The sequence below is a fragment of the Mus caroli genome, chromosome 1 (genome assembly GCF_900094665.2).
Source record: "Mus caroli chromosome 1, CAROLI_EIJ_v1.1, whole genome shotgun sequence".
NCBI lineage: Eukaryota > Metazoa > Chordata > Mammalia > Rodentia > Muridae > Mus > Mus caroli.
Window position 1 is genome coordinate 32,100,198 of NC_034570.1, and position 17,643 is coordinate 32,117,840.

Consider the following 17,643-nt stretch of genomic DNA (forward strand, 5'->3'; position numbering starts at 1 on the left):
AAAAAAAAAAAAAAGGAAAAAACCATTCAGAGTAAGCAGGAGCTGAGGCGACAGGTAGAGGCGCACACAGAAAGGAGAGGGGAGCATGGAGATTCCTGGTGGGATGTCAGCTGAGGAGGAAGCTCAGCTGGGTGCTCTCGAACAACTGAAATTTTGTTACAAAACAACAAGCTACACCTCGGAAGTCAGAGTCTACTGCGGTCACCACCATCGTCATCTGCATCAGGAAATTTACCTAAGCTTAGTTTTCTCAAAACTCGTCAGTTTCCCTGGGAAAAGGTGACTTTTGATGGAGAGGGAGGGGAAGCAATTGGTTTAAGATTCTGAGACTTAGCTATTTTATAAAAATAGATAAACCATCAAATGCTCTTCTTACCAATGAAGCCAAGCTGGGAAAACTCTAGAATCATCCATTCTTCCGAAGAAAGTTGAAGTGCAAAATTCTTTATGGTATTAAAATAGTTCTGTTTGACAATAATATCATCTTCAAGCTAGAAAATAAAATTGAACAATCATCTTTAAAAGTCAAAAGGGGAAGGAAAGGGATCAATGAGCATTATTATGGACAAAGACGCACACGCGCTCACAGAAATCATGAAAACTATGGCTAAAACCAATAAAGATATAAGACCAGATGCTGTCAATATAAAATATACACTCACTCTAGTGGATCAACTCCCTAGTGTGATGAGGTCAAAGGAAAGCCAGCGTCTTCCCTCACCTTCCCCCACCTGACAAGATGAGAGGAACATGAAAGCTGGGGAAGTGCCCATTTGACACCTTCTATATTGATGCAGATACCTGTTTCTGTCTCTCTGTCTTTGTCTGTCTGTTTCTGTTCTGTCTGTCTGTCTGTCTGTCTGTCTGTCTGTCTGTGTCTCTCCCCCCATCTCTCTCTGCCTCTCTCTCTTTGTCTCTCCATCTCTCTGTGTCTCTGTGTCTGTTTCTCTCTGTCTCCCTGTCTCTCTCTCACATACACACACACAGTGGGGATAGAACCCAGGGCCCAGCTCAAGCAAGGTAAGGGCTCTACTAGTGAGCCACACACCTAGAAGCCCCTTTTATATATATTTTTAATTGTTATGCATATGTATGTGTCTCTGCATGAGTTTAAGTGTGTCACGTGTGCAGGAGCCCATGGGCGTGAGAAGGGGCACTGGCCCCCTAGAACTGGAGTTACAGGAGTTAGGAGCCACCACGTGGGGTGGGATATAGTGAGGAGGGCAGGATGGGACCAGCAGCACCTGTCAGTGACTGTTCCTGCAGGCAATCAGCACACTCCAAGTCACTTGCAATAGAGCACTCCGTCCTCCCATCCCCCCCATCCTCGTGCCATATATATATACACAAAGTATCAAAGGGATTTTACTCAAAGCTAAGTGATACTGCTGATCAGAAATTCACTGTCAAGAATGGCAGAGGGCCACATGAGTGAAGATATTCAAGGGCTCCAGTTATTGCCTGGGGCTGCCTTTATGGGATACATGAAAAGGAGGAGTTTGGTGCTGAAGGGAGTAGCAAGGGTAGTTCTGTTTTGATCAACAGACTAAGGTCTATAGTCATTTCTCTACTGTGCACGTCCTGTCCCATGATGTGTCTGACTTTAATTATGTGCGTGCCGCATTATGCACAGGTCTCAGATATGAACAGGGGATTCTCCGTAAGAGTTTCCTTTAAGGACACAGTTTCATGCTGGCGCATGCGCAGTGGTGGTGCACGCCTTTAATCCCAGTACTCAGGAGGCAAAGGCAGGTGGATTTCTAAATTCAAGGCCAGCCTGGTCTCTACAGCCAGGGCTATACTGAGAAACCCTGTCCTGAACCCTCTCCAAAACGGACACGGTTTTGCCTTACTGTACATGCACCCCAAAACAGTTCAGCTCAGACCAACCTCTGTGTTAGGAGTATGAATGGATAGAATCTGATAAAGGGAAAAGGAACTTACTTCACTGTGGCTGTGGGGTGTGCATACAGCAGGTTGGGGTCCTAGGTTGCTCACAGGTTTTGGGGTGCAGTGTTAGGGAAAGAGCTTGTGTGCAAATATGTGCAGATAAGTGCCTCAGGCAGTATTTTGAGAGGAGCGTATGCTCAAACCAAGCAGAGTCCTAGATCGCTAAACTATTCCCTATGCTTGCCTGCATCATTATTGGGATATGCAAAGCACTTTGGGAACATTGAGACAGGAAATGTTCACAAAAATGTGACCCTTGAGTGGAAATCTGAAGTTAAACATCATAGTGAATGAGGGAAATTCCTGTGAGAGGCGTCGGAGCCCTGGGTCACCTACCATGAGAGCATGAGCTGATGCTGGGTAACGCAGCCCTTCAAGAAATGGTTTGCCCAGGCCACTGTAAGCCAGCCCAGCCCGAAGGCACAACCCCAGGCTGGCTGGTATTTTCTTTAAGCATAAATCCTTGATAATACAATTGGCCTGGCTCTGCTCTTCTTTTAAGTACCTTGTATTTTTCCAGCACTGGGAAATGAATACAGGGTGGCATGGGGACTGGCCAGTACTCTCCCTGGACCACCTCCTGCCCACAAGCACCCTTTAGAAGCTGTGGATTAGAAAGCCCCAGGTTTGCAACCATGGAGGCACAGCCCTAGGGAACACCTCTGAGGTGTGAGATAAATTCCTTTGATTCCCTGTCTTTTTGGCCCTATTTTCCTTGGCTCTCCCTAAGCAATCCCTTTCCCTTGCAAACATTCCAAGCCCTCAATCTGAAGGCTTTTGAAGCGAGTGTGGTTTCTGTTCTATACTCTGTAGACAGACAGCGACAAACTCACTAAGAGGAGTCTCCTGCTGCCCAACGATGAAGATCAGAATATACAGCAACCCTGTTTCCTGAGGAGCAAGCTTTGGGGAAATGGACCATTTTCAGAAAAACATCATTAATCTTTGGAGAGCTGAACATTTAGACACAATCTAAATGACCAACAAAGGATGATAGCACAGAATCATGTTACTCCAAGAAATGGCAGAAAACCACCTTAAAGTTTTCCATATTATGCTGTGATAAGGAGACTAGTTTTGAGGCTGTGTGTATGTGTGTGTGTGTGTTTTCCTGTTAGAGATTTAAGCCATCAGCAAGACAGCAAAACAGCAAACTCAAGACCCTCCTTTATCCCCAGAGACGTGGCTTTAAAGCCAGAGCATACAACAGCCAGAGCCCTCCCCTGGGAATCCCGGCTCCACCCTCCCCCCCCTTCCCNCCCGTCACCAGAGATGTTAGTTCCAAGTCTCCAAAGCCTGACTCTCTGGCCTGTGTCCTGACAGTGTTGTTGTTTCTGTCCTGTTTCAAACATGGACAGGAACAAGGCAGGCACTCAGCAGAGGCCAGGAGTGAAGGCCAGGACTTGGTGCTAGCGACTGCATGAGCATTGAGGAACACTCCATCAGAGAGACACAGGATTCCCACACACATCCCCAAAGAATGGAGGTGCACACACCAGAGTGGAAATCAGCCAATCGCACTTGGGTTCTACCCATGAGTCCAGAGAAGAGAGGACCCCAGAAGCAGCAACTGTGAAGCATGTCTAAGCTCCTCCCAGACAAAAGACCCGGATAAAGGGAAGGGTAGGCATGACACCTCCGACCTGTTACCACTAGCTCGCAGCCAATCATCAGCCTGAGCATGGGGTCCCCAATAGAGGAGTTAGGGGAAGGGCTGAAGATGTTGAAGGGGTTTGCAACCCCATAGGAAGAACAACAATATATACCAACCAGACCCCCCCCACTTCCCCAAGCTCCCAGGGACTAAACCACCAACCAAGGAGTACACATGGAGGGACCCCTGGCTCCAGCTGCATATGTAGCAGAGGATGGCCTTGTCGGTCATCAATGGGAGGGGAGGCCATTGGACCTGTGAAGGCTCTGTGCCCCAGTGTAGGGGAATGCCAGGGCAGTGAGGTGGGAGTGGCTGAGTGGAAGCAGGGGGACAGGGGAATGGGAAGGTGAGATAACATTTGAAATGTAAATAAATAAAATAACCAATTTTAAAAAGAGGAAAGGGTTCCAGGAGCTCCCGCTGACATTATCAGAAGCAGATCCTCCTTCCAACCAATCCTGACCACAAGGATGGGGCCAGGGGGACAGCTGCTTTCCTAAATGCCAAAATTCCAACAGTAACAACAACCAGGACCCTGTGGTGAGGCTACATCATAACTCACAGAGTGTGCAACTAAATAAAATGTACAGGGGTTAAATGAGAACATCAACAAAAAGTCGGAAATTATGGAGGTGAACCAGACTGGACACCGGAACTGAAGAATACAAAACCCGAATGAGAAGCCTCACAGAAGACCTGGCCAAGCAGAATAAGAGTCAGTGGAGAGAGAGTTTTCAAACCTAATGGTGCTGAGGGAAAAAAGGGCAAAGGATGAAGATGACAACCCACAAACCTACAGACACCGTGAAGAGAACAGTGTACAGTTACTTCAAGAAGGGCGAAGGAGCTACCTGAAGAAATACTGCCTGAAAACGTCCCAAGGGTACAAAGACAAATGAATGTCCAAATTCAGCAAGCTCAGAGAACTTCACTCTGATAAACAGAAACAACTGAACCAAGGAGCAACAGCACAGCCAATCTGTCAGCATCCTCAGAGAAAGGAAGGCTGCCGCAAGTAGAGAGAGAGGTCTCATGCACACATGTTCCCACATGAACACACATGCATGCACATGCATACACACATACACACATGCACACGTGAGAGTTCACATACATATGGACACACAAACACGCTCACACGTGCATGAGTACACATGCTCACACATGATTTCTCTCTCACATATACACCACACATACACACACTCGTGTGAGTGTGACATTCATATGATCACACATACACACGCTCACACACATACACATACGCACATATGCTCCCACGTGTGCACACATACACACATGCACAATAATACGCTCAGTTGCCTGGATCACGTTTGGGTTACACTATAAACCAAAGCACACAAAGCAATCACACACTTATACCCATGGATGTGCAATATGAAAAGAGGCAGGGGACACAGAGGTAGGGGCTCAGCCGACACAGGGCTCTCCTAGCATGTGATCCCAGCACTTGCGAGGTCAGGAGCTCAAGGTCAGCCTAGAGTATATGAGACACATAAAGTTTCTAAAGTGTGGCTGGAGAGACAGCTCAGTGATTAAGGCCAGACCGCTGTGTAAGCACAGCTACCTGTGTTTAAGCTCCATCAGCCATGTCAAAAAGGCAGTCATGGCAGGGGGAACTCTCAGACTTGCTAGTCAGCCATGCTCCATGCTAGCTGAACTGGTAAGTTCCAGGTTCTGTAAGAGACTTGACCTCAAAAAATAAGATAGAGATTAGCTGAGGAAGACACCAACAATGACCTCTGGCCCTTACAAGTAAGCTCACACATGTACCCCACACACATACATGACCTATACACACAAATACAAGAGACTGCCAGATCAGACGAGATGCTCTCTATTCTACCGTCCCGTCTGTCGTATCCACGTGAGTGTTTTAACATAGACCTCTGAACCCAAACATCGTCAAACGATATACAAAATTCAAAATCTATTTTGAGCCATGTATGCCTGACTTTCCCATTTCAAATGTTTTATAAGCTAAGTAAATTTCTTTTTCTGTTTTAATAAATGTATTTTACTTTAAAAATATTAAAATCACCAAATATAAAAGCTGAGCAAAAGAAACAAAACCCACAACCCCCCGGGAGCCCCTGACTCTCACCTGAATGTAGTAGATGCCCTTCTCCTGGGCATACATCATCAGAAAACAATAATCCAGGTTTTGCTTGGTTCTCCATCTGAAATGAACAGCACCGGAGAATGCGTTAGGACTCAGACTCAAAACCAGCAAACTCAGAGCAGATGTCTGACCCTCGTGTCTATTACAACACACACAGATAAACTCCCACACATGAGAGACGGTCCAAGAGCGGCTTCCTCCAGTGCAGTCTCTATCACCATGCATCTTAAGAAGACTAAACCCTTATACTTTAGTTGTGAGCCTAGCCTTTAACGGCTGAGCCATCTCTCCAGCCCAAGTTTTTTTTTTTGTTTTATTGTTTTTGTTTTTTCTTAATGATAACTGGGTTTATTTTATTGCCCTTTATCAGGACTGAGTTTTATTGGGCCTAAGATAGCCACTGACATACTGACTTTTCTTAGTAGATATTAGACATATTAAAGACAATATAAGGCTGTATCATCCTTTAATTGCCACTTTGAAGATATGTCATAAATGACAACTTACCTGAAACTCCCAAATTATGATCAGTGATCACTGTGATTTGGCTACCATTTCAGGCTGTAGTCAATGAGTTTGTGGCCACGTTGATGCACAACTTTGTCTATCCCAGGGGAATTTCTCTTTAGAATGTAGCTCATGTCCTATCACCTTATTCTCAAACGTTAGCAATAGCCTTTACTTTCCATATTCCCCAATAGTTTCTTGTTGTAGATGTCCACCAAAAGAAAGACTCCTTGAACCCCCTCACATATTTTAGGTTGATTATTATTTTATTTTTTCACATACATAAAACGGGGAGGATTTAAGAGTGCCACCAAATACACTTATTCAAACAGTGCTTAATGAGCTTGAGCTAAATGTTCTTTGGCCCTATGTCATCAGAAGAACTCCATCTCTAATGACTAGTTAGCATCTCTAAAGCTGCTAAAATGTAGACAGGAGAGGGTGGCAAAACAGTGGATGCAAAAGTAAATAGCTGTTCCATTAAAATAAACTTCAAAGAAATGGTTCAAAAAAAAAAAAAAAAGAAAGAAAGAAAAAGAAGACGATGACTAACCCTCTAGTTACCCCCTGTACAGAGGCTCTCCACTGAAGGAACTTTGGTCAACATTGCACACATCCCCTTCTAGAGACAGCACAGCATAGAAGTTGCTAACACATCCAGCGGTGAGCACACTTGCTATGGCACTGAGGATGGAGCCCGTGGTTCCATGCATGCTTGGCTATTGCTCTACTGAGCTACAATACAGCATCTTCCAGACTCTTTCATCCACAAGCCTTTTCTTCAGTAATATCGTAACATCTCCCTGAACTAGAGCTTCGAAAAGTCTGCCTTAGGAACGTGAGGCCAGTGTCTAGAGCTATGAATTGAATGCTGCTAGAGATTGATAATGCAGAAGGAATGCAAACAGAAACGAATACTAGGTGTTAATGCTTTTAAACCACCCTGAAACCGACAGGCACCATGGCAGCCTGACATCTAAGTGTGCACCGGGCATCTCTGTTGCTTACCTCACTCTTTCCTTGGAGTCTCCGAACGTCTCCTTCAGGTTTGTCAAGTCGGGGTAATAGCTTTCAGGAGGAGAGATTATTTCCAGCAGGCCAGAACTAATTTCTCTAGAAAATCTATCAAGAGAAAGGTTAGCTGTATTATGTCAGCTCTGTGGGATGTCACTTGCCTTAATGCTTAATTTACTGATGTAAATGTAGCAGAAACCCTAGGTAAACTACAGGCAGTGCCATCTTACAAGCAATCAATTTTCAAATTTAAGCAAATCAAGGTCCCACAGAAAGCAGGGAACTCGGGGAGGGGGGAGCAAATGACTCTATGCTTACCCAACATATATTATTTATGAAAAATCAAAGCTCTTCCGTTTTTCTGGGCTGGTAAGATGGTTCAGTCACTAAAGGTGACTGCCCTCAAGCCTGGTGGGCAGACTTGAGTTCAATGCCCGTAAACCTCACAGTAGGACTAGAGACTAGTAAATGTTTCTGTGACCTCCACATGCACGTCACGGCATATGCGCACATACACTAATGAATGAACCTGAGGTTTTCAAATTTAAAGCCATGAAGCTCTTCTAGTCTTTGGAAGCTTTAGTGGTAGGCTGCAGGCTCTATGTCATTCCAATCCAGGTTCTAAGCTCAGGGCAACTCTATCCCTCCTGGTATTCAGTGGGGCCTGGAGATATCTTGGTTGTCACAACTAGTGACAATTCACCTGACACCTAATGAGCAGATGCCAAGGGTCCTGATATACATCCTATTATGCCAAGAGCCTACAAACAAGAATCGCCTCACCCGATCAGTGGTGCCTGGGCTGAGAAACCCTTTCTGAGGCTCTTGAGTCCGTTTCCACTAACTAAATGTGGTTTCTTTTACATTCTTGCAAACTTTTCCTTGGAGCTGGTGGAATGCTGGCCTTGCTGCAAGTGCCTGTGATTGCTCTTTCTGGCCTTGCTCTCCCTGCACATGAAGGAAGCCTGTAGAATCTACTGCTCCGGAGGCCCATGGGAAGAGGAACAAGTCATTATCACGCTGCCTTAAGGAGCCTCTGCCACCCTGCCTCTACAGCCTGACAAGAGTAGAGCACTTGAGGATATTATAAACACATGATAACTCGACCCTGAAGTATGTGCAGCGTCTTTTTAAATCTCCAGCTTTCATGTTTTGGCCGACAAGGAGAAATTATTTTAAGTGTGTAGCTAGCAAGTAACTACAGCTTCTAAAGTCTCTTCTAAGTATCTTTATTTTTTTAAAAAGATTTATTTATTATTTATTATACTGTAGCTGTCTTCAGTTGCACAGGTGGTTGTGAGCCACCATGTGGTTGCTGGGATTTGAACTCAGGACCTTCGGAAGAGCAGTCAGTGCTCTTACCCGCTGAGCCATCTCATCAGCCCTATTATTTTTAATTATGTTTATCACATGGGGAGGGGAGGCGAAGGGAGGTCTTGGTGGGCAGAGGTGACAGATCTCCCTGAGGTGGTACCAGGGGCATCAGGGATGATGAATTGAACAAAGGACCTGAACTCGGGTAGCCTGCAACATCTGCAAGCACCTTTAACCACGGGACCATCTTTCCAGTTCCCTAAGTTATTTCTTGTCAAGTAGGGGTAAAACCAGATGAAATTCACGGAAGAAACCCATCACGTCTAACTTTAACATCAGCAAGTGAACAGCATATAACATAGCAATGCCTAAAACTTCCTGAGCTTTGTACCTGCTCCCTGCTCACAGTGCCCTGGGCTCCAATCTTGACAAGGACAGAAAGGCATGCTTAGGGTATGGCTCATTTTAACATCTGTCCTGACATCAAGTTTGCTAGGTGAACATCCGTGGAAGACTCAAACAGTTCTGCCCAACCGTAACTCTCTCCTCACTTTCAAGACTAAAGACATGCTCCTTACAGAGGCTATTCAAAGCCTTGCTACAGTGGAACGAACCAACTTCCTCACCAGACACGTGGATGCATGCACAGCTATGTAATGAGAACATAAATGGCGCTGATACTAATGAGCAGAGAAATGAATTAGAAGGCAAAGACCTTTTTAACAGAAAGCCAAAGATAATAGCTGTGGGAACAGTTCCGCTTGTGCGCTTCAGAAAACTTACTCTTTCTCCAGGTTGGCAACAACGCTGTGAACATAATCAAGATCTGTCTGGGAGAGAGAGAGAAGTATGGTTTTTATTTCACTTTACAACAGATTTTTATGTGTGTTACCCTGCCTCTGTGTGTGTGTATGTGTGTGTGTGTGTGTGTGCTATGTATGCGTGTGTGCTGTGTATGTGTGTGTGCTGTGTATGTGTGTATGTGTATGTATGTATGTATGTATGTATGTGTGCATGTGCATGTGTGGTATGTATAGTACACGACCATGCTACTCTTGGAGGCCAGAAGAGGGCATGAGATCCCCTGGAATTGGAGTAACAGATGTTTGTAAGCCATGGAGTGAATGCTAGGAGCTGAACTCGGATCCTCAGGAAGAGTCACCAGTATTCTTAACTGCTGAGCAGTTTCTCCAGCCTCTTACTTCACTTTTAATGCCAAACTCAAAGTGGGCTAAATAATGAATCACACACTGGAAATACCATTTTAATGTTTTAGACACTTGCTCTATGAAACACCACCTCTAAATGTCCTTAGGTACTATTACAGTAAGCAAACATGTACGTTTTATTATGTTCAACCACTGGATCCAATCAACTTGATTTACTAGTTGATTAAAAGTGAACGAGAAGCACTTCTTGTTCTCCCGACGGCCGCATCCGAGCCTTTAAGTGTGCATGCGCACAGCAGGGAAGCAGCCTGTGGGCAGTACGTGGAACCATGAAAGTGGAACCATGAAACCGAAACCGAGACTCAAGATTCACCTCTGCAGCTACACCTGTGTTGCTTCTCAGCTTTTTTTTTCTCTTCTATTAAGGGAGGGGGGCAAGGGGAAGACACCATAGAGACTATATTGAATAAACCTATATAATAAAAAGTAGAGTCATCCTGTATTATTATATTGATACTGAAAACTCAAATCAGGAGGATGATAACCACAGTTTGAAATAAAGGGTATGCTTCAATTATAAGCAATTAAAAATCTAGGCTAGGGATATAGCTCAATGGTAGAGCCTTTGCCTTACGTGAACCAAGCCCTGGGTTTGATCTGCAGCACCATCAAAAACAAACACACAAACACCTGAAAAATCTAATATTCTTGTCTTAGGCAGGGTTACTGAAAGATCCTGGCAGAATGTAAAAGGACACAGAAGCCCTGAAATTGGCAAGATAGACGTCAGTGTTAGCAGAACTAGCTTCACTGATTTAGAAAAATAGAGGTGCACAATGCTCTGGCCACTCCTTGAACCTGTGTGTCTGCCAATGTTCTGACCAGGTGTGTGCCCATTGCTGCACCTTCATTAGACTCTTTCCTTGTACCCCTCCCATACCCATTTCTTGAGAATAGACATTGTTTAGATCTGGAAATCCCCTACTCTCCCCCTTCTCCNCCCCCCCCCCCGAGGGCCTATAAAAAGTGGGACCTCTTTCCCCTCAAGGTCGACTCCTGTACCCCTGCGTGGGATATGAGTCATCCCCAGAGCTCTGGCTTTCCCCCGAATAAAGCCTCAGGTGGTTTGCAACAAGCTCGGTCTGTCGTGAGTTCTTGGGTGTCCGCTATTGTCCTGAGGCCTGAGCGAGGGGCTCCTTTCGGAGTCTTTCATTACTATTGCTGTGATGAAACACCACAACCAAAAGCAAACCAAGAAGGCAAGGGTTAATTTAGTTTACACGTCCAGGCCACAGTCAATCACTGAGGGAAGTCAGGACGGAAAGTCAAACAGAGCAGGAACCTGTGAGCAGGAACTGATGCAGAGGCCACAGATGGATGCTGCCTACTGGCTTGCTCCTCATGGCTTGCTCAGCCTGCTCCCGTATAGAACCCAGGATCCCCTGCCCAGGGGTGGCCCCACCCACAATGGGTTGAGACCTCATGCATCAGTCACTAAGAAAATGCCCCATAGATTTACCTACAGTCTGGTCTTATTGAGGGTCCCTCCTCTCCAGTGACTCTAGCTTGTGTCAAGTTGACATAAAACTAGACAGCACAACTCTATCCATTTGAAACTCAGTGACAACTCAAATATTGTCAACTATTAAGAGAAAACAGTGATATATAAAATTTGAGCTATGTTATAAAGACTGTCAAGCATCTAATGCTGGCAGGTAAAAAGAAATAGCTTAACACTGGAAGTAACGAGGAAAAAAATCTCATTAAAAACTAATAGTTTTTGCCTAATTTAACTTTGATTTCTGTTGATTGGATTCCAGCTTTTATTAATCCTCTCCCCTTAGCTCAGGCCAACAGTCAGTGACTCTTTCTTAAATAATCACCCACATGCTTGACTGAAGAGTATCTGAGACTGATTCTGGAGACTGGAACCAAGCATGGCTTACATAGACCACAGTGTACTCAGAAACATCCTGAAACTCAGTATGACACATACTTGATGAGCCATGGTGATATGGCTCAAGCAAAGGAATACGGAAAGGCAACCCTCTGCTCCTGGCAGGTTGATCTGAAGCTGAGAGCCACCGATTTCCTGTGAACACAGGTCTGTTACGTTATGTGAGCTTTAAGCTGGTTTATGGGCAATACAAAACGCAACCATACAGACCGCTTCCCACCACCCTTACCTATTAACATATCTACAGAAAATGTGTTTAAGGGCTGGTGAGATGGCTCAGTGGGTAAGAGCACCCGACTGCTCTTCCGAAGGTCCTGAGTTCAAATCCCAGCAACCACATGGTGGCTCACAACCATCCACAACGAGATCTGGCGCCCTCTTCTGGAGTGTCTGAAGACAGCTACAGTGTACTTATATATAATAAATAAATCTAAAAAAAAAAAAAAAAGAAAAAGAAAGAAAATGTGTTTAAACAACTGTGGCTGGTGTCCTTTGGGATGGAGAGCTGAACCGTTCTGGTATCTACTGGAGATTGGGGGTGGGGGTGGGGTGGGACTCCTCTGAAGAAAGCTGAACCCATGAGCCATCTGAAAGCATTGGACTCCATTAGCCAAGTCTTTTCAATGGGACTCTGGCCCCTCCCTCTGTGGCTGGCGTCATAGGGATGGGCACTCAAAGCTGCTCACTAAGGTAAGCATTTTGCCTAAGACATTTTAAACAGCAAACGGAAACTGTATGAAAGAAGAGTAACCACTCATCTGTGAATTGAAAACTGGGATATGCATGTCCCAGGAATGGGATGCTTGGACAGCAGAGAATTAAATAGGCATAAAAGGCAAAGAAGGGCTGGAGAGGGCTCAGTCAGTAAGCAAAAGGAGCAAAGATTAGATCCCCAGAATGGGGCAGAGGAACGGGTACAGCAGTACTTGCCCCAAATCCCTAAGCTGGGGGTGAGAAGGCAGGACAAACCCTGGTCTCACTAAATAACCAGGCTAGTGAGCTCCAGGCTCCAAGGCAGAGCCTACCTGTCTTTAAAAGCTACGGTGGAGGGCTGGAGAGCTGGCTCAGAGCTTGAGAGCACTGGCTGCTCTTCCAGAGGTCCTGAGTTCAATTCCCAGCAACTACACAGTAGCTCACAACCATCTGTAATGAGGTAGGTCTGGTGCCCTCTTCTGACATGCAGACATATATGCAGGCATAACACTATGTAAATCATCACCATCACCACCACCACCACCATCATCATCATCTAAAGCTAAGGTGGATATGACAGAGGAGACACCCGACTTTGACCTCTGGTTTATAAACTTCCTTTAAACCTAGGACTTGGGAGGCAGAGGCAGGTGGATCTCTGTAAGCTGGAGGCCATTTTAGTCTACAAAGGTTCAAGCCAGATAAGACCACATAGCAAAAAAAAAAAAAAAAAGGAAAGATATTAAGCAATCAAGCAACTGAAAACAAGATATTTCTTCTATGTGTTGAAATATGTATGAATCCTAAAGACACATTATATAAGAGAAACCACAGTGCAAAAGACCATATATAGTGTACAAACTGCATTTATAAGAAATATCTTGTAAATTTATGACAGCTGGCTCGGGCTGAGGAGTGGGTTTTCCTTGTCGGGCTGCGGAACAGTTCTAAAACACTCAGCATGGCAGCACCCGGCTGAATATAACGTGGATCGCACAGAAAAGCAAGGTATAAAGCATCAGGGAAACAGCATCTCATGCTGAGCATACAGCAATGAGCAAGGTCATGGGCGTTCTGCTCTCCTCGGGGTGGACACACAAAGCTGCGCACACACACATACACACACATACATACACACACACACATACATACACACACACATATACATACACACACATACACATATATATACACACACATATACACATATACACACATACATACACACACATACACACACATATACATACACACATATATACACACACATATACATACACACACATACACACATACATACACATACACACATACATACACATACACACATACATACACATACACACATACATACACATACACACATATATACACACACATATACACATATACATACACATACATACACACACATATACATACATATACATACATACATAGTACACACACACATGCAAGGGTGAAGGGTGGGTCCTAAGAGGGCAGAACATCAGCAGGAGCCAGAAGCAGCAAGCTCCTTTCTCCACCAGGAAAATTTCAATTGGCAATCTCTGAGATCCCAACATTTGGAGAATTACTGAAATGCGGCCCCTCCTTTAGCCCAAGGCCATATGGAGAGGAGGTCCCAAGGTTCCATTCTCTAGAAGACTCTAGATGCCTAAGCATCTTAAGAAATGTTCCAGGAGGCCCATTCTAGTCTCATCTTGGGGACACTGGCTGTAATAACATAACTATAGCAGCCGAGACAGGTGGACTCAGAGAAAGGAAGTGGAGTCACAGTGGCAAATGCTGTCGTCATGGTGGCACTACCTCTGTACTACAAACTGCCGTCTGCAGCACCTGATCTAACAGCTGGCATGGCAGCCTGCTCACAAAGCACTGAGGAAATCCAGCTTAGCCTGAGTCCCTAAACAGCTGATCTTCATGCCCATTCCAGTGGCCCTACCCCAACAGAGAGACGCTCACCTCCCTATCTCAGAGCAGACATGCTTGCCCCAAGCACCCTTTAAAGCAGCAGCTCCTGGCAGCCAAAAAGCCTTACAAAGACCTTGCCCAGGGACAAGATTCCCAGCCCCACACTCTACACAGTAGTTCTGGGCCACAGCTGTATGAGCTTAGACAGTGTATACCAAACCATACCACAGCCACACCCTGCAAGCCATCTTCAAGCACACATTTTTGAGGAGCAAGGGCTCTCTGCCCACTCATTCTGAACAGCAGCTCTGCCTAAACTGGGATCTCGGCTTACACCCTTCTCCAACTGCAGACTACAGTTAGTCTGACTATGAGCGCTTGGGCCAGAAGTTGCCACAGGACCACCTTGCAAGGCACCCAAGCAGAGACCCTACCAACTTTGTCCACACTGTCACCCGATCTCCCATGCCAGTCCAAATAGTGTTCATCCCTGCTAAGCAACACCTAGAATGGCCAGAAGAGAGAGCTATTTCCAAACCACAAAAACTCCAGGGACAGAGGGATCAGGGGCGGGCTTTTCCACTGCCAGCCCCCGGGCAAAAGTTGGGACAGTTCCAATAGTGAGTGAATTCTACAGAAAGATCTATCAAACATGGCTGTTAAAGAATTCAGAAGAATCTTCACAAGCATAAGCAGAAACAAATCTGCCCATGCATGGTGACTCAGGTCTATGATCTTAGTTACTTAAGTTCAAGGCCTGCCTAAGTAACTCAGTAAGACCCTGTCTGTCTCAGGAAACTAAGCATCTCGGTGCACACGCCAACATCCATGTACTGGGCAGAAGCAGCCACCAGTGAAATCCAACCCCAACTCTCAAAACTCAGAAACAAAGGGGGAAAATCCTGAAAGCAGAAAGAGGTAAGAAATCTAACACATATAAAGACTATCAATATGGCTATTAGGAGATTTCTAACAGGAACCCTACAAGACAGGGAAATGACGCAATATATTCAAGGAACTGAAGGGGAAAGATGACAAGATCATCCTGCAAGGCTGCCTTTCAGAAATGGAGAAACAGGACTGGCAAGGTAGCTCATTGGTGAGGCAATGTGCTGCCACGTTTGAGTTCAATTCCCAGGGAAAAGGAGAACGGACTCATGGAGAACCCATCCCCAGAAGCTGTCCTCTGGTCGCCGTGTGTGCAGTGGCTCAAGCATGCCCACCCATACCCTGTGCACAGTATAATTGTCTAAACTCTATATAAACAAATGGGGGTGGGACCCAGGTCCATCACTTTAGAGCACTGGCTAGAGAAAGTTCTTTGAGCTGAAATAAAAGTCCTCCTATCATTACAGGCTGGAGAGATGGCTCAGTGGTTCAGAGTGCTGCCTGCCCTTCCAGAAGCCCTGGCTTTGATTCCCAGCAACCACACGGTGCCTCATAACCACCTGTAACTAGTCCTATGGCATCTGACACCATCTTTTGGCCTCCTCGGACAGTAGGCATGCAAGTAGTAGACAGACATAGCAGCAGGCAAATGCCCATACACATTTTATTTAAAGATTTTATTTACTTATTTTATGTATATAAGTACACTATAGCTGTCTTCAGACACACTAGAAGAGAGCATTGGATCCCATTACATATGATTGTGAGCCACCATGTGGCTGCTGGGAATTGAACTCAGGACCTTTGGAAGAGCAGTCAGTGCTCTTAACTGCTGGGTCATCTCTCCAGCCCCCATACACACTTTTTAAGGCACAGAAGATATCAAAGAACAAACTTGGTGGTAAATGGCACATGAAGCATTCTCTAGGACTGTGCTGGCATTTTTAAAGCAATCAGCCCTTAGTACAAAGTTTATTGACTATAGTGACCAGGAAACACTAGGTAATGGTGGAAAGTCTCCAATCAGAGGCGTGTGTGGCGGGGCAAAGGCGTAGAGCTGTGTGTGCACCGCCAACGTCAGGCTGTGAGGTTGTTCTATGGGAGCCTCACAGAGACTGCAAAGCAAAACTGTTCAGAAGAGGCAGGACACACAATCAGAAAGTGCTCAGAGTGCTCAAATGCACAAAACCACAAAGGCAGGCAGTAATATAGAACACAGTGCCAGCTGAGCCAGAAAACCTCGAGAATGGTGGCAGAAGGAATCCTTACCGATCCGTGAGTGCTGTGGACGGAAACGGACTCGGCTCTCCCATGAAAAAGAGTGACTAGGTGGATTAATATTCTCTCTCTCATTCTCTCTCTCTCTCTCTCTCTCTCTCTCTCTCTCTCTCTCACACACACACACACACACACACACACACAAACACACCAGTATGCTGCCTCATATTATCTTTGATTACATATACAGAAAGTGAGGTGATTCAAATGGTGCTCCAGGCAAACGGAGACCAGCAGGGACCAGAGACTACCTGTACTTTAGTCCTAAACTTAATAAACAAAGTGGGCTGCAAAGACTGATTACCAGTCAAAGGCCATCATCGAGGCAGAGACAGGTGGATCTCCGAGTGTGGGATCAGACTGGACTCCACAGCACAGACCAGCCAGGGCTACACAGTGACACCCAGTCTCAAAGAAAGGCCTCTACAGGATGAGAAAGCATTTTCGTGTACAGCTTTAAATAGCTCATGAATTTCACATCGGACCACATACCACACGAAAGGGTCTGAAGAGGTCACTAAGGCCTGCCGCTCAGGTCTAATCTGACCTGAACTATGGAAGTGTTTGGGCTTCATGCCCTTTGTCCTCCTGTCTTAGGCTGACTCCTCTGAGACTAGTGTCCTGACACAGCAAAGGCTGCCTCGGGTTGTTTCTGCATAACTTCCTCCTTTCAGAACCCTCGTCTGAGATTTTTCCAGCAGCTCAGTTTGGTATTCTTCCTTCTGTACTGACGCAGAATGTTGTTACCAGGTAGAAGCCAGGGCTCACGGCATTTATTTCTGTCTCCTGGACAAACAGCCTTACTCTGCAGAGTCTACTGCCTAGTGTCTCAGAATGGTCAATTGGCCATTTCCCTTCTCTCTAGCTGCTTTATGTCAGAAGGGTCACCACCACCAGAAACACACTTTATTTTACATACTAAAGAGACAGTGAGAATTCCAGGAAGGTAATTTGTACCTGACAATCAGTAGGACCAAGAGGACAGACAGCATGTTCAAAAATGGGGTTGAAAGCTTATGAAAACAAAACAAAACAAAAAACAAAAACAAAAAACCCTGTTTCCTGGTCTGAGACAAGAGTACTACTGCCCATATAAATACTTCACTTTTTAAACTTCAAGCAAAGGCAAACACATACCACAGTATTTCTGTGAGCTTTACTAGTT

The 17,643-nt window shown here is 45.3% G+C and overlaps 1 protein-coding gene across 6 annotated transcripts in view; it reads right to left on the bottom strand.

Moving 5' to 3' along the window:
- Positions 1–17,643, bottom strand: part of Mgat4a (alpha-1,3-mannosyl-glycoprotein 4-beta-N-acetylglucosaminyltransferase A) — a 99,593-nt gene that overhangs the window by 16,649 nt on the left and 65,301 nt on the right. For all 6 annotated transcript variants that reach the window (XM_029478360.1, XM_029478357.1, XM_021158920.2 and 3 more), the window contains 4 exons: positions 9,363–9,409; positions 7,260–7,373; positions 5,727–5,802; positions 377–491 (listed from right to left, as the gene is read on the bottom strand). In XM_029478360.1, coding sequence (XP_029334220.1) covers positions 377–491; positions 5,727–5,802; positions 7,260–7,373; positions 9,363–9,409 — 352 coding nt within the window. The remainder of the gene's footprint in view (positions 1–376; positions 492–5,726; positions 5,803–7,259; positions 7,374–9,362; positions 9,410–17,643) is intronic.